The sequence below is a fragment of the Camelina sativa genome, chromosome 7, assembly GCF_030686135.1.
Source record: "Camelina sativa cultivar CO46 ecotype springtype chromosome 7, ASM3068613v1".
Lineage (NCBI taxonomy): Eukaryota > Viridiplantae > Streptophyta > Magnoliopsida > Brassicales > Brassicaceae > Camelina > Camelina sativa.
This window is the reverse complement of record NC_141886.1, coordinates 19,566,203-19,584,453: the sequence shown is the minus strand read 5'-3', so window position 1 is coordinate 19,584,453 and position 18,251 is coordinate 19,566,203. Positions and strand designations below refer to the sequence as shown.

At 41.3% G+C, this 18,251-nt stretch overlaps 3 protein-coding genes across 3 annotated transcripts; 2 read left to right on the top strand and 1 right to left on the bottom strand.

Moving 5' to 3' along the window:
* Positions 1-820: 820 nt before the first annotated feature.
* On the top strand, positions 821-1,423 carry LOC147941472 (uncharacterized). Its single transcript, XM_087458527.1, has one exon. The coding sequence runs from the start codon at positions 821-823 to the stop codon at positions 1,421-1,423; it is 603 nt and encodes a 200-aa protein (XP_087314653.1).
* A 6,195-nt stretch (positions 1,424-7,618) lies between these two features.
* LOC104703999 (meiosis-specific protein ASY2) lies at positions 7,619-10,065 on the bottom strand. Its single transcript, XM_087458526.1, has 2 exons — positions 9,249-10,065; positions 7,619-9,168 (listed from the first exon to the last, which is right to left on the bottom strand). Exons 1-2 carry the CDS (start codon positions 10,063-10,065, stop codon positions 7,619-7,621), a joined length of 2,367 nt encoding a protein of 788 aa, XP_087314652.1.
* A 1,312-nt stretch (positions 10,066-11,377) lies between these two features.
* On the top strand, positions 11,378-14,853 carry LOC104701314 (cytokinin hydroxylase-like). Its single transcript, XM_087457256.1, has 4 exons — positions 11,378-11,697; positions 11,917-12,376; positions 12,691-13,063; positions 14,314-14,853. Exons 1-4 carry the CDS (start codon positions 11,415-11,417, stop codon positions 14,734-14,736), a joined length of 1,539 nt encoding a protein of 512 aa, XP_087313382.1. The 5' UTR covers positions 11,378-11,414; the 3' UTR covers positions 14,737-14,853.
* Positions 14,854-18,251: the final 3,398 nt, after the last annotated feature.

Sequence of the window (18,251 nt, the reverse complement as noted above, 5' to 3'; positions counted from 1 at the left end):
TTCACTCGATAACTTCGACCAGTTGTCTATGGCTTTTCTTAAGCATTATCGAATCCTCATTGAACGAGGCGTGACAAGCTCGGACCTTTTGGAGATGGCCCAGGAACCTGGCGAATCCATCAGCAGTTTCCTGAGCAGATTCAAGGAAAAGCTAACGCGCGTCACCGTCCCAGAGGATGCCGCAACGGCAGCCTTCAGAAAGGGGTTGATTCCTGGATCGTCATTACGAAAGGATCTTAGCTTACAGGAGCCCAAGGACCTCGATGACGCGCTACATCGAGCCTCCAGATTCGCGCTCGACGAAGACAATCGGGCAGCCGTCACATCCCTCTAAGGCTAAAAGCCGGGACGAGCACTACAAACCTCGCAAGCATCACAACCCTTAAGACCGAAAAAGGGTGTCGCTCACACGGTTTCCGAAGTGGAGGACCAAAACAAACAGCCATCCGACCCAAAGGAGCTGTACTGCGATTTTCACATGATCGCCGGCCACTCCACACACGAATGCGTCCATCTGAAGAATTTCCTGTACGGAAATTATCTTTCCGGCGAAATCGAAGCCACCTTTCAGCCAAAAAGCATCCGTGGAGGCAGAGGTCGCCGAGGGGGATGGCGTGGTGGACGATCTAACGGTGACCATGGCGCAGGAGGAGGACGAGGCTACAACGGTCCGGCGAACAGAGTTCAACAGCCGGCCAACCAAGTGCTGGCGAACCATCAAGAAGAGATGCCCCAGGCAGACGAACTGCCTGGCCCACCAAAGCGGCAGAGAGGGTAAAATCCCGAGCGGGCCAATTCTCCTCCCCGAGGACGAATAACCATGATACTTGGCCCACCAGAGGACTGCGCCGACTCCGTCCGCGCATTAAAGAAGAGGGCGTGTCAAGTGTGCAGCCTTCAGACAGCCCCGAGCGAACCTCCACTCTGCTCGGACCCCATATCATTTACATCAGAAGATGCCAAGGGAATCCAACACCCCCATTCGGATCCTTTGGTGATCGAAGTCTCCATGGGCGATTTCAACGTCGAACGAGTTTTGGTTGACACGGGAAGTACCGTCAATGTAATATGCTGGCAAACGCTAGAAAAAATGGGTGTCACACCAGAGCAACTGAAACCCGAGCCTCGAACATTGACAGGCTATGATGGGATCGCCAAAATGTCAATGGGCGACGTAAAGCTGCAAGTACGAGCCGGCAGATTGACCCGGAAGGCTAAGTTTGCAGTCATCGACGCGCCTCCGGTCTACAACGCCATTTTGGGGGTACCATGGATATACACGATGCAGGCCGTACCATCAACCTATCAGCTCTGCCTCAAGTTCCAGACCACCACAGGAATTTGCACACTTTATGGCGACCAGAAGGTAGCCCGAACTTGCTCTTCTATCGAGAAGAAGCAGAGGAAGACTGAGGATACGTAGCAATTACAGAGCAGGGACCATCTTACCGGTCCCCATAAGCCGGAGAGAGATCGCCTCAAGTCTCCGGAGTGTCGAATCTTGCAGGCGAACATTGATCCTTCCGACCCCTCACGAACTGTTGGCATTAGTGCCGAACTGGAAGAGCAAATAAAGACAAAGCTGATCGCTTTTCTACAATCTCGGTCTTCTATATTCGCCTGGTCAACAAAGGACATGATCGGAATAAATCCCTATGTTATCTGCCACAAGCTCAACATCGATCCCACATTCAAACCAATCAGGCAGAAACGCCGTCGCCTGGGTCCAGATCGGGCCAAAGCAGTTCAGGATGAAGTCGAGCAGCTGCTCAAAGCTGACCAAATAATGGAGGTCCAGTACCCTGACTGGTTGGCCAATCTAGTCGTGATCAAAAAGAAGAACGGTAAATGGAGAGTATGCGTGGATTTCACCGATCTCAACAAAGCATGGCCCAAGGATAGCTTTCCTTTGCCACACATAGACCGTCTCGTCGAAGCCACAGCCGGAAACCATGAGGTAATGCCGTTCGGACTGAAGAACGTTGGAGCAACCTACCAACGACTAGTGAACATGATGTTCGCTAGTTTGCTTGGAAAAACCATGGAAGTCTAAATCGACGATATGCTGGTCAAATCTTTGATCACAGAGCAGCACGTCGAGCATCTCGCCGAATGTTTCGACATCTTGGATAATTTCCAGATGAAACTGAATCCAACGAAGTGTACATTCGGAGTTACTTCAAGAGAATTCTTGGGGTATATCGTCACTGAACGGGGGATAGAAGCAAACCCTAAACAGATCGAAGCCATACTGGGAGTGCCATCGCCGACCAACAAGCGAGAAATGCAACGCTTGACCGGCCACATCGTAGCTCTAAATCGCTTCTTCGCTCGATCAACAGATAAATGCCTCCCTTTCTACCAACTCCTCCGCGGAAATAAGGATTTTCACTGGGACGAGGAATGCGAGATCGCCTTCCGGCAATTGAAGGAGTATTTGACTTGCCACCCAGTATTAGTCAAACCGGAAGACGGCAAAACACTGTACCTCTACGTCTCGGTCTCCAGTTCGTCTGTCAGCGGCGTGTTAGTTCGAGATGACCGCGGGGATCAAAAACCTATCTTCTACACGAGTAAAGCACTCAACGACGCGGAATCACGATACCCCACGCTGGAGAAGCTCGCACTCGCAGTGATCATCGCCGCACGGAAGCTCCGACCCTATTTCCAGTCACATTCTGTCGTCGTGTTTACCGATCAGCCTCTCCGAACTGTCTTCCATAGCCCCCTCCAATCCGGACGCATGGCGAAATGGGCAGTCAAGCTAAGTGAATATGATATCGAATACCTCCAAGCTTGAAGTCGCAAGTCCTGGCCGACTTCATCACCGAGCTATCTCCTGACCTCGGCGACCCCACTCCTAAGGAAGAGCATTGGACAATGTTCGTCGATGGTTCGTCGACGAATGAAGGATCCGGAGTGGGACTCATTCTCCAGTCACCCACCGGTGAAATTCTCGAGCAAGCATTAAAGCTCAACTTCAAAGCGTCAAATAACAAAACGGAGTACGAGGCCGTCCTTGCGGGGCTTCGGTTAGCACGAGGACTCGGAGTGACACATTTGCAAGTCTTTTGTGACTCCCAACTCTTAGTCAGCCAATTCAGCGGAGACTTCGACGCCAAAAATAAGCGAATGGGAGCGTATCGGCAGTTGGTTCGAACATTGTCCGGGGAATTCACATCTTTTTCTCTGACGAAGGTCCCACAGAACGAAAACGCGTCAGCCGACGCCCTCGCAGCTTTGGCGAACTGCTCCGACCCTGATTTTCGGCGCATCATCCCGATCGAATGCATCGACGCTCCTAGCATCGACTCCCACAGTCAGATAGTTGTAATCAACAACGACTCAGTTCCAATGGAGGTCAACGGGCCAGTAGATGACCTGACGGATGGACACTATTGGCCTACCATGATGGCCGACTGCGAAGCCTTCGCGGCAAAATGCGAAGCCTTCGCGGCAAAATGTGAAGCCTGTCAGAGCCATGTACCAATGCGGCATGTCCCGCCCGAACTGCTGAATACCGTAATAGCTCCATATCCTTTCATGCGCTGGGCCATGGACGCTATAGGTCCTCTGCCGACATCAAAATCCAAGAAATATGTCCTGGTGCTGACCGATTACTTCACCAAATGGGTCGAAGCAGAGTCCTTCACAAAGATCCAATCCTTAGACGTAACCAATTTCATATGGAAGAACATCATATGTCGTCACTGACTTCCATACGAGATTGTCACCGATAACGGCACACAATTCACCTCGATGATCACCAGACGTTTCCTGACTAAGTGGCAAATTTGCCTCAGCACTTCGACTCCTCGATACCCGCAAGGAAATGGACAAGCTGAGGCCACTAATAAGTCGATCGTCGACGAACTTAAAAAACGACTCGGTCGAAGGAAGGGGGCATGGGCAGACCACCTCGATGGCGTATTGTGGTCTTATCGCACAACCCCGCAGCGGAGCACGGGACACTCCAAGGCAGGAGTCCCAACACTCTGACGTACCATGATGGTCGACAATCCCGAACTTAACGACAGGATGCTGATTGACCACAACGATCTTGCCGAAGAACTGCGCGATCAAGCTTTAGTTCGAGTGCAACACTACCAAGACGCAGCGGCTCGGTATTAAAACAAGACTGTTCGTCAGCGGCGATCTGCTTCTACGGGAAGTTTTCGAGAACACCAAAGAAGTTAACGCCGGTAAACTCGGCGCTCGGTGGGAGGGTCCGTACCTCGTATCCAGGACAGTTCGCTCGGGCGTCTACGAACTCGTAACCATGGCCGGAGAAGCGTTATTACTGCTAAGTTGTGGAACGCAGCCCCGTTTACGACCCTAACTAGGAGTTTTCGGGAATCCGAACTCCATTCATCTTTCCTTTATAACACGAAATACGGGTTGGCTTGATCCCCGTTTCGGGATACGTAGGCAATTCCTTGTCTTTTCAAGATTAAGTGAATGCAGCTAAGATATTAATAAAGTCTTTTCTCGGCTGAAAAAACTTCTTTCTTTGTTTCGAATACACTTAGATAGGCAGTACGCCAAATTCCGCGATACTAGTTTCATTGCTTCATAAGACTTCGCTGAAAGTCGTTTGGATTAATTTCCATTACACTTCGTATAAAAGCATTATTTCAAATACAAATGGAGAACTTCCATTGCTTAATTCAGATAATTCGAATGAGCAAATTGATACAACCAAGTCTTGATCAATCGCCATTACATGCTTTGGAGATTTGACCGATTAATAGATAAAAAAAAGAGAGAGAAAAGAGACGCAAAGGGGAAAACCCTTCGCGACAAACTAGTCTAAAAAAAAAAAAAAGACTGCCCATTTTTGGAGTTCGCCACGGTACGAGGCCCATCATTACCGTTCCGGATGTTCCTTCAGCCGAAGTGGAGGACGTGGACCAGACAGATCGTCCTCCAATGGTTCCTCCACCTCCATCTTGATCAGTTCGGTTCGCCAAAACCGGCGTGCCCGCCTTATGGCCTCGAGTCTTTCTACCGGGACTTTGAAGCCACTAGACACCAAATCTTCCAGGAAGGTGCACGGGCCCTCGACCATATGCCTTTCGCGAAAGATTGGGCCAGCCGATTCCAAAAAATTGGCATATCGCCTCAACCTTTCCAGGGAAGCCCGGTAGGCCCAGATGTCCGTGGTAAACGGGTGTGCGGTATCTTCCAGGGGTTGGCAGTCGACCTCAAGTAGGGCAGGCACCTCCATGCGCGCAACCTGTTCCTGGCACGCCGCACGCGCGGCAAGCAACCGGGTTATACGCCATTTCGCCAAGGAGAAACCTTCGGCGATCATCTCGTTCAGGACCCGAACAGTCCCTTCCAAGCGGTAAAACCGAAAGATCTCAGCGAGCCTAAGGCATCTCGCCGTAAGATGCGCCCCCAACCTGTAGCGGCGAGCTCGGTACCGTTGGAGCTCCTGGCATATAAGACTCCCCTCCGTACCAGTCATATCGACGAAGGGGACAGGTGCACGAACCAGAAACGTCTCCGCCCGATCTAGGGCAGAGGGATTATCCGACGTTTCAGCACGACCGAAATCGCTAGCCGAAGCAGCTATTCTTTCCCGGGCCTGTCGTAGCCATGCGGATCGAGTAGTTACCATTCTTCTTTTTCTTGAAATTGTGGAAGTTGGAATGTTTTTTTTTCCCAACACTCAACCCTATTTATATAGGGTCGTGGGAAGTAACCGCCGCCGAGTCCACCAATCAGAACGCAGCGAAATTTTTGCTGCGTCCCGAGAATAATTCTCAAAGACCGCGTAACACATTTAGTGCAACGCGTCTTTTTATTTCCAAAAAGAAAAAAGGAGAGTATGTACACATATATCTCGGTTCTTAATCCGATCTGGACTAAGTATTGGTACATTCCGAACTCACTCCTCGTTGACACCCTGGCCAGGTGATCAACTCGCGTAACTATGCACAATTTCTCAGGATAAGCCAAACCCAGAGTTGTTACTTCGTACCTGACTTTCATATGTAGGGATAAGCCGGACCCAGAGTATTTATTCCGCACCCGATCTTTTAATTTTGGGATAAGCCGAATCCAGAGTATTTATTTCGCACCCAAACTTTAGTTCAGACGGAATGGTTAGCTGAACCCAGAGAATAATTTTGCATTCCGACATCCGAACTAAAGCAAAGGAGATAAGCCGAGCCCAATATCTCGCCCTCCGACCAAACGTATCCCGTTAGGGCCAAATAGCCTAATTTTTAAAGTTTGATCGATGTTTTCTACCATCTTTTAATAAAAATTGTCGGATATAAGCCAGGAGACATCTCGCTTCTGGTACATTTTTCGACAATAAAATAGCAAAACAACGACCAAGTAAAAACTTCCTGCTTTAATGCGGTAAAATATTATTCTGGTTTTCAAGGTAAAATTCCAAATTCGCCTGCTACAATGCGGCTAAATCTTATTAAATACTCAAATAAAACCTGTTAATTCCGAACTAGTGCGCCATTCGCGGCGATCTCACGAACACTCGTCTTGAGTCGTTTTGGCATCGGCCACAACAGTTGCAGTCCGGTCTTCTTCCAATCCTCGGGGCGAGTTTCCAGTGCCCTGGCCTTCTGTTCGGACTCATCCAGCAAGTCAATAGTCCTTTTCCTTTTTGCCTTGAGTATGGCAATTTCGGATTCCAAAGTCCTCAGATGGCGGTCGATCCTACCTTTTTTCATATGAAAGTACTGAAGATCATGGCTCAGTTCTTGATATGTGCCTTCGATCTGCATACGCGAAGTCAACGACGGATTAGTTTGGAGCGGACATTACTAGATGTCTCGCGATAAAAGAAAAAACAAAAATAGAATGACAGTTACCTGACGAAAGAAGATGTCGGCTTTAGCAAGTTCGGCATCATTAGCACGCCTACTAATATAAAACGGCTTGACGTTTCCTGGAATGAAGTCACCAATCAGGGTAGGATCCATGTGTGTCGGCTTCTGATCTGCTTCCTTTCGGCACTCGTTGCAGTACGCAACCAGGCATGGCGGCAGGGCTTCTATCCTCTCATATCCATTCTCGATCCAATCTTTAGGGAGGGATTCGAGCATCTCAAGTTTGAGCAGCAATTCGTGTTGCGCTTGTTCTGATGCGGCGAGCCGATCGCGATACTCCGTGTGACGGTATTCCACCTGATGGAGAAATTCTTTCAAGTCACGCCTTTCTTCTGGTTTGACGCGGAACATCAGCATCCAAGGAGCTCGGATGTTCGGGTAGTAGGCCAACCCCTTTTGATAGCTTCGGCGTTCGAGAACGTCGGGACATCATTCCCGACTAGAGGGGATTCCACGCTGCTGATAGAGCTCGACATCGCTTTGATTGAAAGTTTTTCGCAAGTTGTTTAGTTCGGAGACAGCGCCGGTTGATTTATATGAATATTGGGAGGTGAAACCCTTTCCAAATTTCCATATTCCGTGCAAAATGGAAAAGATGCAATTCCTCGAAATTGTCAATTTTCTTTTTCTGGTAAAAAGGAAAAATTCTGGCAAAGAAGTTCCAAAAGGGAGAATGGGCCAAACAAGTCGGCAATGTTTTACAAGGGTATTCAAATCCATACTTAATAGAGTTTGCAACAAAAACAAAAAAATGAAAGTTAAGCATCCAAGGCACCGGTCAGATCAGCCTGGAAGCTCTCGGCATTGGAGCCATACGGATGGTGGACGGAGTCCGGAGCCATCGTTCCGGGGTGAAGAAGTCCATAACCGAGCTGATCCGGGGACATGACGAGGTCATTTTCATTCAGTTCGAGGACATCAATCGCTTTGATAGTTTCCTCGGCTTTGGCCTTGTTTTTATCAATCTCCGCGATTCGCTCCTCGGGAATGACGGTCCCCTTTTCAATCAGATATTGCACAGTTTCCTGTACTCCGATAGCTTGGTTTAACATATTTACCAAGGGGCGAATCTTCTCTTGTTCGACTAGATAAGCCTTGACCTTATCCAATCGAGTATCCGCTTTCTTCGCGGTTCGCTCCACCTTCTCCAAATGATCCCGCCGAAGTCTTTTAACTTCAAAGTCGAGTTGGATTTTCAACTCGTCACATGCTCCCTGCAGTTCGGATTTCTCTTCTTCGAGAGTAAGCGCTCGGGAATTCAGTTCGCCAATCCTCAGTTCGGATTTAGCGATGATACAATCCTTTTTGGCGATAAGAGCTTCAAGCTCCTTGATCCTCTCGTCTTTAGCTTCGCTGGCGACTCGGATTTGTTCCGCGCATTCCTTCACCTTTTCGAGCTCAAATCCAGACTTCTTATCGGTTTTGGCTTGCCTATCGTACAACTGAGTCAGCATATTCATCCTGGCGGCAGTCTGTGGATTCAAAGAACATACGTCAGTTTTTCCCGCACAAAGTTTGAACAAGTTAAAGAAAATAATAAGGCAAACCATTAAGTGGGATTCGGCGACGTCAAGGAACGCTTGTTTGAACTCCAGTTCGTCCACTGACGGAAGGATTCGATTGGAGATCTTCAAGGTTCGGAAGAGTTCGCCTGAAGCATCGCGATTTGTGACCAGAGGGGTATCACCGAAATACTCGAAGGCAAACCGATCTGTTTTGTCATTCTCTCTTGCCAGGTGGAATCGGTCGGCAGATTCCAGTCCGGCATCTTCAGCCGAGCGGTTGCGGTTTACTACCGACTGCGGCTCAGCGACTGAGTCATCTCCGATCTGCTTCTTCTTTTTCTGCTTCCTCTTCTTCTTTTTCGATCCAGCTCCAAGCTGAGGGACATCCTGTTCATTGTTCGGAGGATCGGCATTCCCTAAAGCTAGGGGAAGGGTATCGTCTTTCGCAACGTCGACTATGTCGACATTTTCTTCAGGAGCCCGAGTAGGATCGACGACGGTCCGATCCTGAACAGGATCGACGTCAGTCCGGTCCCGAGGATGATCGACATCGACTTCGATGGCAGCCTGAGTTTCTCGGCGAACGATCTGGAGACTGTCGGATTCAATGACACGTGACCCGGCTGGTTCTGCAGTTTGTCCCAGCGAACTCGTGAAACTTGGGAATGTTGTCCTGGGTTTGCCCATCGCTGTTTCAACACGGATACGAGTAATAAATTCCCACCGACGATTGTTCCCGGATAGTAGAGCGTTCCTGACGGGATGATAGTCTGGAGCTAGACACGTTGCGCAAAATGGACGATCTGGAAGCAAGACACGAAAAAGTTAAAACTGGTCAGGGGTGCCGAAGTCAGTTAAAATGTACTGGAAATATAAAATCTACCAGGATTTTCATTCCACACTCTCCGATGGAAACCCAATGGATTAACGAGTGAGTACTGATCGACGCGGATGTAGAAGTAGTGGTTTGCCCACTTCTTGAATTTGTTCACTCTGTTACCGATAAGGAAATTGTGCGCCGGCCTCATATTCACTTCCCAGCGATGCGGACTCTTTGATAACTTAAAGTTGGATAGTTGCTCAAAGCATTGAACTCCGATGTTGACTCCGACTTCGGCTGCTATGGTAAGGGCATCCATAAAGTTACAAATGGCTCCAGGGACAAACTGGCAGATCGCTATCCTGCGTCTTTGGGCGTAGAGTGATATTAACGCTGGGATTGGGAATAAGAGGCGACATTCGGTAAAATAACCCTCGTACAAGCATATATACCCTTCTGGGGAGTTCCAGGGGCGCCGGTCAGCTCGAGGAATCAAAATTGTGACGTTGCTGTTAAATAGACCACATGCATTCAGCATATCGTTCACGGTTTTGATCGAACTCAAACTCTTGTCGCCTCCAGTTCGTCTTTCATGGTCTAACAAAGGATCGATGTCTTCGATTGAGATTCCTAAAGGTGCGAACTGATCTTCTTCCTGTGATAACATATCTTGAGTCAGCTCGGCACTCCCGTCTTCATGGCGAATTAGTAGAGGAGTCTGTGACGATGAGGCTCCAGCCGAGCAGCGAGTTAGAAGTAGTGGGATTTCGGAGCCCGATTTACTGGATTCTCCGATCTGCGCAATGCGTATGGAGGTGCGACGAATTAATTGTTCGCTTTCGCTTTCCGGCGAAAAAGAGGGATCCGAAGTGCCCGCCATAATGTGAGTTCGGAGAGTGCGGAAGAAAAATGGAGATAAATAAATAAAAAGAAGAGAGTTCGGAGCAGATTACCTTTCACTGTTGGCAGAAAATGAGAAATGACGAAGAGAGGGACGTACTTATAGAGTCGAATGGGCGGCAACCCTATGAAAAGTAATTATGACCTACGCGACTCTTTGATTTCTGACCTAGCAGATGTGACGCAAACAACACGTGTCGTCCGGACGATTCACAGTGTTATGACACGGAAATCCGGGTAAAATCAAATAATTCCTTATGGTTTAGATCGGATATTCTCTTTTCCATAGTTCAAAATATTTGAATTGAATTTCGAATATTCAGAACTGGGGGAGACTAATTGTTGGTGCCGGATTTAGCACCCCCGACATACCGAACTAAAACAGAAAGACGATTTGGTTATTTAACCGGGAATCCGGTTAAGAACTCAATTAGGTCATTTAAGCCCAATTCGGACGGAGGAAGCCCAGCCTCGAAGGAGAAGAACCGACTTCCACTTCGCCCGGCGGCCGACTCAAGAGATAAAGCAACTTTCCTTATTTCAGTTCATCTCAGAAGGAAAGTTAATATATTATGTGATCTATGAATATGTATAAATAGGGAGAGACTTTTCCATTGTAGATCATCCAGGATCGAGTACAATTATTCAGTTCTCTTCTTGTTCTTAGCAATCTAAACCCTAATTCTTTGAGATTAATTCCCTTTCTTCTAATTTCAAAGCTTAGATCGATTTTTTAAAGAGATTACTTTACTGAATTTGTTTTCTCCCATAAACAAATTCATTGTGGAAACCTAGTTTTTACACCCCTCTTTATAAAAAAAATTATAACTACAAATAAACTAATATTAACGACTAACTTTCACGTATCATACTTATATTAGTTATCCATAAACAAAACTTGAAGGATTACTTACAGCCGAAATCTTTAATTTATAAACGAAAAGCTATATATAGCACCAGCCACAATATCAGTTATAATAATTAAAATTGAAATTAGATCTGCGACGACTAGTCGGCGAATTTCTACTCCTTACGTGTTTATATCTATGAAAAAAATGAAGTCGAGAACAAAAAGAACTAATAAATAAGTAGTTTTTTAAAAAGTACCAAACATTTTTGAAAAAGTAAAAGATTAGAGTATAACAAAAAAAAAGACATTATATTATCATCGTTTTTGTTTTTTTTTGCTCCACTGCTCTCTGCAGCACCTATAAAAGAGATGCTTTGGTACTTAGCAATGCTGTTCCGTATCTCTCACCAAACCATCTCTTCAATTCTCTCTTTCTCAAAAATCTTGTTTATTTTTCTAATAGAATAAAGAATATAAAGATGATGGTTATCTTAATACTAAAGTATGTCCTCGTGATAGTCATGACTTTGATATTGAGAGTCCTATACGATTCCATTTGTTGCTACTTCCTCACACCAAGACGCATCAAGAAGTTTATGGAACGTCAAGGCGTCACCGGCCCTAAACCACGCCTCCTTACCGGAAACATCGTCGATGTCTCCAAAATGCTCTCCCACTCCGCTTCTAAAGATTGCTCCTCCATCCACCACAACATCGTTCCACGCCTTCTTCCTCACTACGTCACTTGGTCCAAACAATACGGTATGTACAGTTAGGGCCGGTCCAACGGTTTTAGATGTCCAGCGTTAAGAGATTAAAATTTTGTGTCATTTTAATATGTTTTCTTTGTTACCGTAAAATAAAAAACTGAAAGCATGAAATTACGGTTTGGACGGGACATGCATACAATACATTTGCCAGTATATATATATTTCACATTTAACACTTAGGCCATGTCATGACTGAAATATCCTTTTACAGGGAAGAGATTTATCGTATGGAACGGGACAGAACCGAGACTATGCTTGACGGAGACAGAGATGATTAAGGAATTGCTAACGAAGCACAATCCCGTCACCGGGAAATCATGGTTGCAACAGCAAGGGACTAAAGGGTTTATCGGACGTGGGCTACTCATGGCCAACGGCGAGGCTTGGCACCACCAGCGCCACATGACGGCGCCAGCTTTCACACGTGATAGACTCAAAGGATACGCGAAGCATATGGTGGAGTGCACGAGTTTGATGGCGGAGAGGCTGAGAAAGGAAGGTGAGGAAGAGGTGGAGATCGGAGAGGAGATGAGGCGGCTCACGGCGGATATAATCTCGAGGACGGAGTTTGGAAGCAGTTGTGACAAAGGAAAGGAGCTTTTTAGTTTACTCACTGTCCTACAACGTCTTTGTGCTCAAGCCACTCGCCACCTCTGTTTTCCCGGCAGCCGGTAAGTTTTATTTTATTTCATAAAGCTTTGTTTGGATTTTTCCTTTGTGTTAGGAATTGCAATTTCTATCAAATATTTTCTTAAAAGAATAATATAGTAGTATATATATTGTTTGGTTCTCACGATTTTTTGGTGTTACTTAATTTGATGAAACGTTAATTTAACCATATCCACTAACATATTAAATTTGAAAAAAATAACAATATTTTTCATGAATGACGACTTTTACATGGTCACTATTTTGCGAACATAAAAACGTTGCATGCATCTAACTGATGACTTAACGTGTAGTAATTTTTTTTTGTATTTTAAAGGTTTCTACCGAGCAAATACAACAGAAAAATAAAGTCTCTAAAAACGGAAGTAGAACGTCTTTTGATGGAGATCATAGAGAGTCGAAGAGACAGCGTAGAGATTGGTCGGAGTATCTCCTACGGCGACGACCTCTTAGGGCTTCTCTTGAACCAGATGGATAGCAACAAGAACAACCTTAATGTTCAGATGATAATGGATGAGTGCAAGACTTTCTTCTTCACAGGCCATGAGACGACCTCTCTTCTCCTCACGTGGACTCTCATGCTCCTTGCTCATAATCCAACGTGGCAGGACAAGGTCCGCGATGAGGTTCGCCAAGTTTGTGGCCAAAATGGTGTCCCCTCCGTTGAACAGCTCTCAAGTTTTACCTCGGTATGTTCTTTTCACTCACACTATTACACTACAATCTTTCGTTGTATTTTAGTGGAACAATGGTTTCTCATCACTGTTTTCTATAGTGGCCGCTTAGACACCTAGACGTTTAGTCTCGGACGTTCTGATTGTGACCAACTCGTTGACAAGATATAACTAGAATATTTCATTAATATTGATTGACTAGGCGTTACGCCCTCCTCGAATGCTCGAGTAGCATAATGAATTATAAATATAGATTTTCATTATTGTTTTAAATAATTTTTTTTTGTTTAATGATGAGCTTGGTAGGTAATTTTCTTGCTCGTAAAGCTAGAATTCGTTATATAATTTATTCTTTATTAAAATATATAATAATAAGTAAAGGTGATTTAGTTGACCAAATAAAAATCAGAATTCTTTTGAATATACTAAAAGGAAAATGAAAGAGAAAGATCTTAAGTTTCACGTTTCCATTATAATTACAAGATATATAATTTTTAAATAAAATGTATGAGATATAAAAGTCTTTTAAAACAATTGAAACGTATGTGTTAATGTTTTATGCGTTGTTATGCATATACACATGTCTACTAAGTTTTGACTTTGGTCGAGAATTTGGATAGAATCACAATTATGTCTTTCATTTTAAAAAAATTCTTTGCTTGTAACGCCAATTTTTATGGGTGCGGGTGGGGTAGTACCTTCATTCAACACACTACAGGCAATGCCACTAAAAGTCGTAGTGCTTCTTCCGTAACTAAATCTCAATTAGTACATATCTGGTCAACTTTAATATGATATAACTAGAATATTTCATTAATATTGCCATAAAATATTATTATATAGTTTTGAAGTCAGATGATTCATTTCACGTAATGACAGTACAAAATTCATGTATTTATTAGACCAATATGAAATTTAATTACATAAGCATTGTTCAACATTTGATTAGATAGACCGAGAGACTCGTGATGAGGCTTTCCACATCTAAAATCGAAATAAGGCAGATTTAATAATGAGATAAATAAAATATTCCACTTGTTGAAAAGATTAGCACTACAACATGCTTTGCATAAAATACTAAAAGATATCATTCATTAAACGATTTTGACAGCTTGAAAGGCAATTCTTAAAACCATGTAAAGATCTGTGAGAAAGAGTCATAAGGCACTTCATAAGATTGTTAGATATGATATCTTAAAGGATTTGCTATAATTTAATATTCAACTAACTTATCTTTCTTTCTTTATTTTTTCTTCTTTCAACAGTTAAACAAAGTGATAAACGAGTCACTACGACTTTACCCTCCTGCTACTCTTTTACCAAGAATGGCATTTGAAGACATAAAATTAGGTGACCTTATCATCCCTAAAGGTTTATCTGTATGGATCCCTGTCCTTGCAATCCATCATAGTAAAGAATTATGGGGTGATGATGCGAACGAGTTCAACCCTGAGCGATTTGCAACTAAAACTTTTGCATCTAATCGGCATTTCATGCCTTTTGCGGCTGGACCAAGAAACTGCATTGGCCAGACTTTTGCAATGATGGAAGCAAAGATAATATTAGCAATGCTTGTTCCCAAATTCAGTTTCGCTATATCGGATACATATAGACATGCGCCTATTGTTGTGCTTACTATAAAACCCAAGTATGGAGTTCAATTAGTTTTGAAGCCACTTGATTCGTGAAAGGAGAGGCTTATCTAGTAAAGCTCTGTGAGAGAGTTCTGATTTTTGAGTGACATGAGGGATTTGTAATTGATACGATTTTGAAATGAGTATAATAAAGAGTCTTTTGTTTATTAATTTGATAATTAATTACATTTTTTTATGGAATCGAACATAATATTAATTCAACCAAACAAAAAATGTTTTTACAAAATATGTAACATAAGTTGATAGATTAAACGCTGATAATTACAAATTAAAATTGGTCGCAAGTTATCTCAAAGATTGGTGATTAATTTTCGAGTTGCATTCGTCGTTAATTAAATAACAACATTTCCAAATATGTATTGTACAACATCCATGCATGATAACTCTTCTATACAACACTCCGTAAACAGATGACACTCGGGCCTCATGACGCGGTGGTTCCAATCTCGCCATGGTCCCAAATGATACTCTTTCTCTGACTCATCTGTAAAAATAATCTTTTCACACTTCTAGAGATTGTCTTAATTTCTATTGAATTTGGTCCTTGTTGCTTGAGAGTATTTATTCAAATTTAATGTGATTACTATTGAGTAATTTTTGGTCTTATTCCATTGGTGATTAATCTGTAACTGTGAGAGATAACGTATAATTACTTGCATTGAGGAAGGAATTTTTTTATTGGTGCTAATAACATTTGACAGACAAAAGTAAGAAAAGGAAAAAAAGAATCAAACTAATTTCCAAACTCCAAACTCATAACATGGAAATCATCAAAAGTCAACTTCTATAAAAATAACGGAAAGAAATACAAAGTCAAAATAAGTGGAAATGCACTGCATCAAACAACTTCTAACCTTAGAACAAGTAATTCATTAAAATAAAATATTACTATTTACCAAAACTAATGATTTTTTTTCGCGAATCTAAAAGAAACCCACATTGCAAGTCATGGGATAGAGGGTGAAAAGTGGGTTGATGGCTTCCAGTTTTTAACAATTTATAAAATTCTTTCGTTTGTCGAAAGACTTATTTATATAATATTTGTTCACATGCTTATAATCACAATTTCACTATATATCCCCTCGTTTGGAAAGTTAATATACTCAATGATACTCACATTTTGTTAACATAATCAATCATGAATTGATACTTGATAGTACTTTTTTCTTGAAACTGAAGTTTATTCGTTTTTAAGTAAGTGCGTAACTTGACCAATTTGAAAAATCATTTAACGTAGTTGAAATAACGGAATTTTTTAGTTCTTCGAACTTCCATTGTGTGCTAAAATGTATATATATATATATATATATATATATATATATATTGTTTACCATTTTTCTTACCCTAATTATTATATATATATATATATGTATATTTCAAAATGTTTTGAAAATTTTACGTCTTTTTGTCAACTTTCACAATTTCAAAAATTTAAGAAATTTTCAGAAACGTAAAATTTAATTATTGTTTGCAATATGTTTGTCACTAACCATACAATATTAACTTTTTTACATTATTTGGTTCAACAAAGTGACCGATAACCTATTTATTCTACCTACCTAGTACCTACTATATGGACGCGAATTACTGGAGCTGAATTCTGCTAATTCAAAAGACCGTAAAGATGACTACTTGATTACTGGAGTTAAATTCGTTCAAAAAAAAAAAAAAAAAGATTACTGGAGTTAACTAATTGGTTAGGTTCATGACATTAACTTTTTTCCTTTTATTTAACTTCAATGTGTTTTTGGATACGTTTATAAGTTTCTCTGTAAAACACTGTCAAATTGACAGTGCACTCGTAAGATTCTGGCTTGGAAACTAAAGTTGGGCTATGACGATACTTTCTTTTAAGTAAATCAAGAGCTTATTTCTTAGACCAATAATGAAAGGGTGCCAGATTAAAGTATGAAAAGTTAGTCGCCCTAATTTATCTTACATTAATTAGTTGAAGATGTGTAGAAACAAATCTTTTTCATAAAAATTAATTAAAAAAATACATGAAGAGTTTTGACGGTTGTCTCTGGTCTAAGGCCGCATTGTTTTTTTCTTTGGCTTTGAGGTCAGATTATGTTCTCTGGCCTATCTTCATCTTATTTTTTGGACTGTATAGGACAAAAAGGTGAATTTAGAAAAAGAAAGCTATAGAAACTCATAATTATATAGTAAAATGGGTTCAATCAAGATAAGCCGTTAAATAATTAAGAAACATGACAAATGATAGGAATTATAAGTGATGGGGTAACGAGTCGATATATTTTTAATTAAATTGATTGTGTTCTTGTTTTAGGCCAGCACTTATAATGACTATAAGCTTGATTTTTGCATCTTATCTTTCGTTATATTTTAAGTGACTGAATCGATAAAGCACCTTATTTCATAAGACCATCTCAGACAAACTCTCGAACCTTCAAATTTAAAGGGTTTTTTTTTTTTAATTTCAACAGACCATTAAACCTTCAAATTTTAAGAGTTTGAATATTAAACCTTCAAATTTGAAGATGCATTATTGAGACTCTTAAATTTTTCTACAAATTTTATTTTAATGCTTATAATATATATATCGTACAAATAATTATATCAAATTCAATTGTTATAAATATATCTATATAAATTCAAACATACTAAATTAAACTTGAATTTATTGATATATAAAATATATACCATTAAAAAGTATTTTTTTTTTACAAAAATAATGCAATAATTAATCATATATGAGAGATGAAATAGTTATATTGAGTAATTTTATACTTTTACATGTAATTTTCTTTTATGTTTTTTGAAAATTACATATTATTTTGTTGTATCATATAAGGTTTGTATTTTTTAATATTGTTTGATAGAATTTTTTATTGTGTGTTATATATATTTAAGAAAGTTTTTATTCATTATAACTAATTTTTGCTAATATTGTAGACTATAATGTAAATATAAAAAAATTTAGAAATAAATTTGAGGATGTATCATTGGAGTAAGTGACCCTCAAACCCTTATTTTGAAAGTATGCTCCCCTTAAAATGAAGGCTATGTTTATGTGTGTTTTATTATTATATATGTAATTTAGATTATCATGTAACCTTTATATGTAATATTGTGTGTTGTATAATAGAATAAATAATATTCTGTGTTGTGTAATATATAAAATGTATATTATATATTTATTTATGAGTTTTTATCATTATTAGTGATTTTTGGAAATATTAAGAACTATATTACAAATTAATTAGTTTTTAAAGATATTTTTGAAGTTTCATTTTTGGAGCAAACCACCCTCAAATCTTCATTTTGAGGATTTGCTCCCTTCAAAACGAGGAGTCCTATTGAAGATGCCCTAAGGGAGGATATGTCAAATTGTATTATATAAATTTTAACTTTTAAAACTATTTTATATGGTTTACGAAAAAAGCTATTGTATATGTCTATTACTCATTTATTATATAAATTCTAACTTTTAAAACTATTGATTTTTTTTTGTATTTTGCACCAAACCTATTTAAGAAAAGTAATATGTATATCACGAACAAAAAGTTCTTAGCAAGTCAAATTTT

What these genes read in the sequence shown, in the direction of transcription:
- LOC147941472 (XM_087458527.1), top strand. Translation starts at nt 821, where the DNA reads ATGATACTTGGCCCACCAGAGGACTGCGCCGACTCCGTCCGCGCATTA.
- LOC104703999 (XM_087458526.1), bottom strand. Translation starts at nt 10,065, where the DNA reads ATGGCGGGCACTTCGGATCCCTCTTTTTCGCCGGAAAGCGAAAGCGAA. An exon ending in AGTGTGGAATGAAAATCCTG is followed by an intron (nt 9,169 to 9,248) that starts GTAGATTTTATA and finishes TCTTGCTTCCAG; the next exon opens with ATCGTCCATTTTGCGCAACG.
- LOC104701314 (XM_087457256.1), top strand. Translation starts at nt 11,415, where the DNA reads ATGATGGTTATCTTAATACTAAAGTATGTCCTCGTGATAGTCATGACT. An exon ending in CTCTGTTTTCCCGGCAGCCG is followed by an intron (nt 12,377 to 12,690) that starts GTAAGTTTTATT and finishes TGTATTTTAAAG; the next exon opens with GTTTCTACCGAGCAAATACA. An exon ending in AGCTCTCAAGTTTTACCTCG is followed by an intron (nt 13,064 to 14,313) that starts GTATGTTCTTTT and finishes TTCTTTCAACAG; the next exon opens with TTAAACAAAGTGATAAACGA.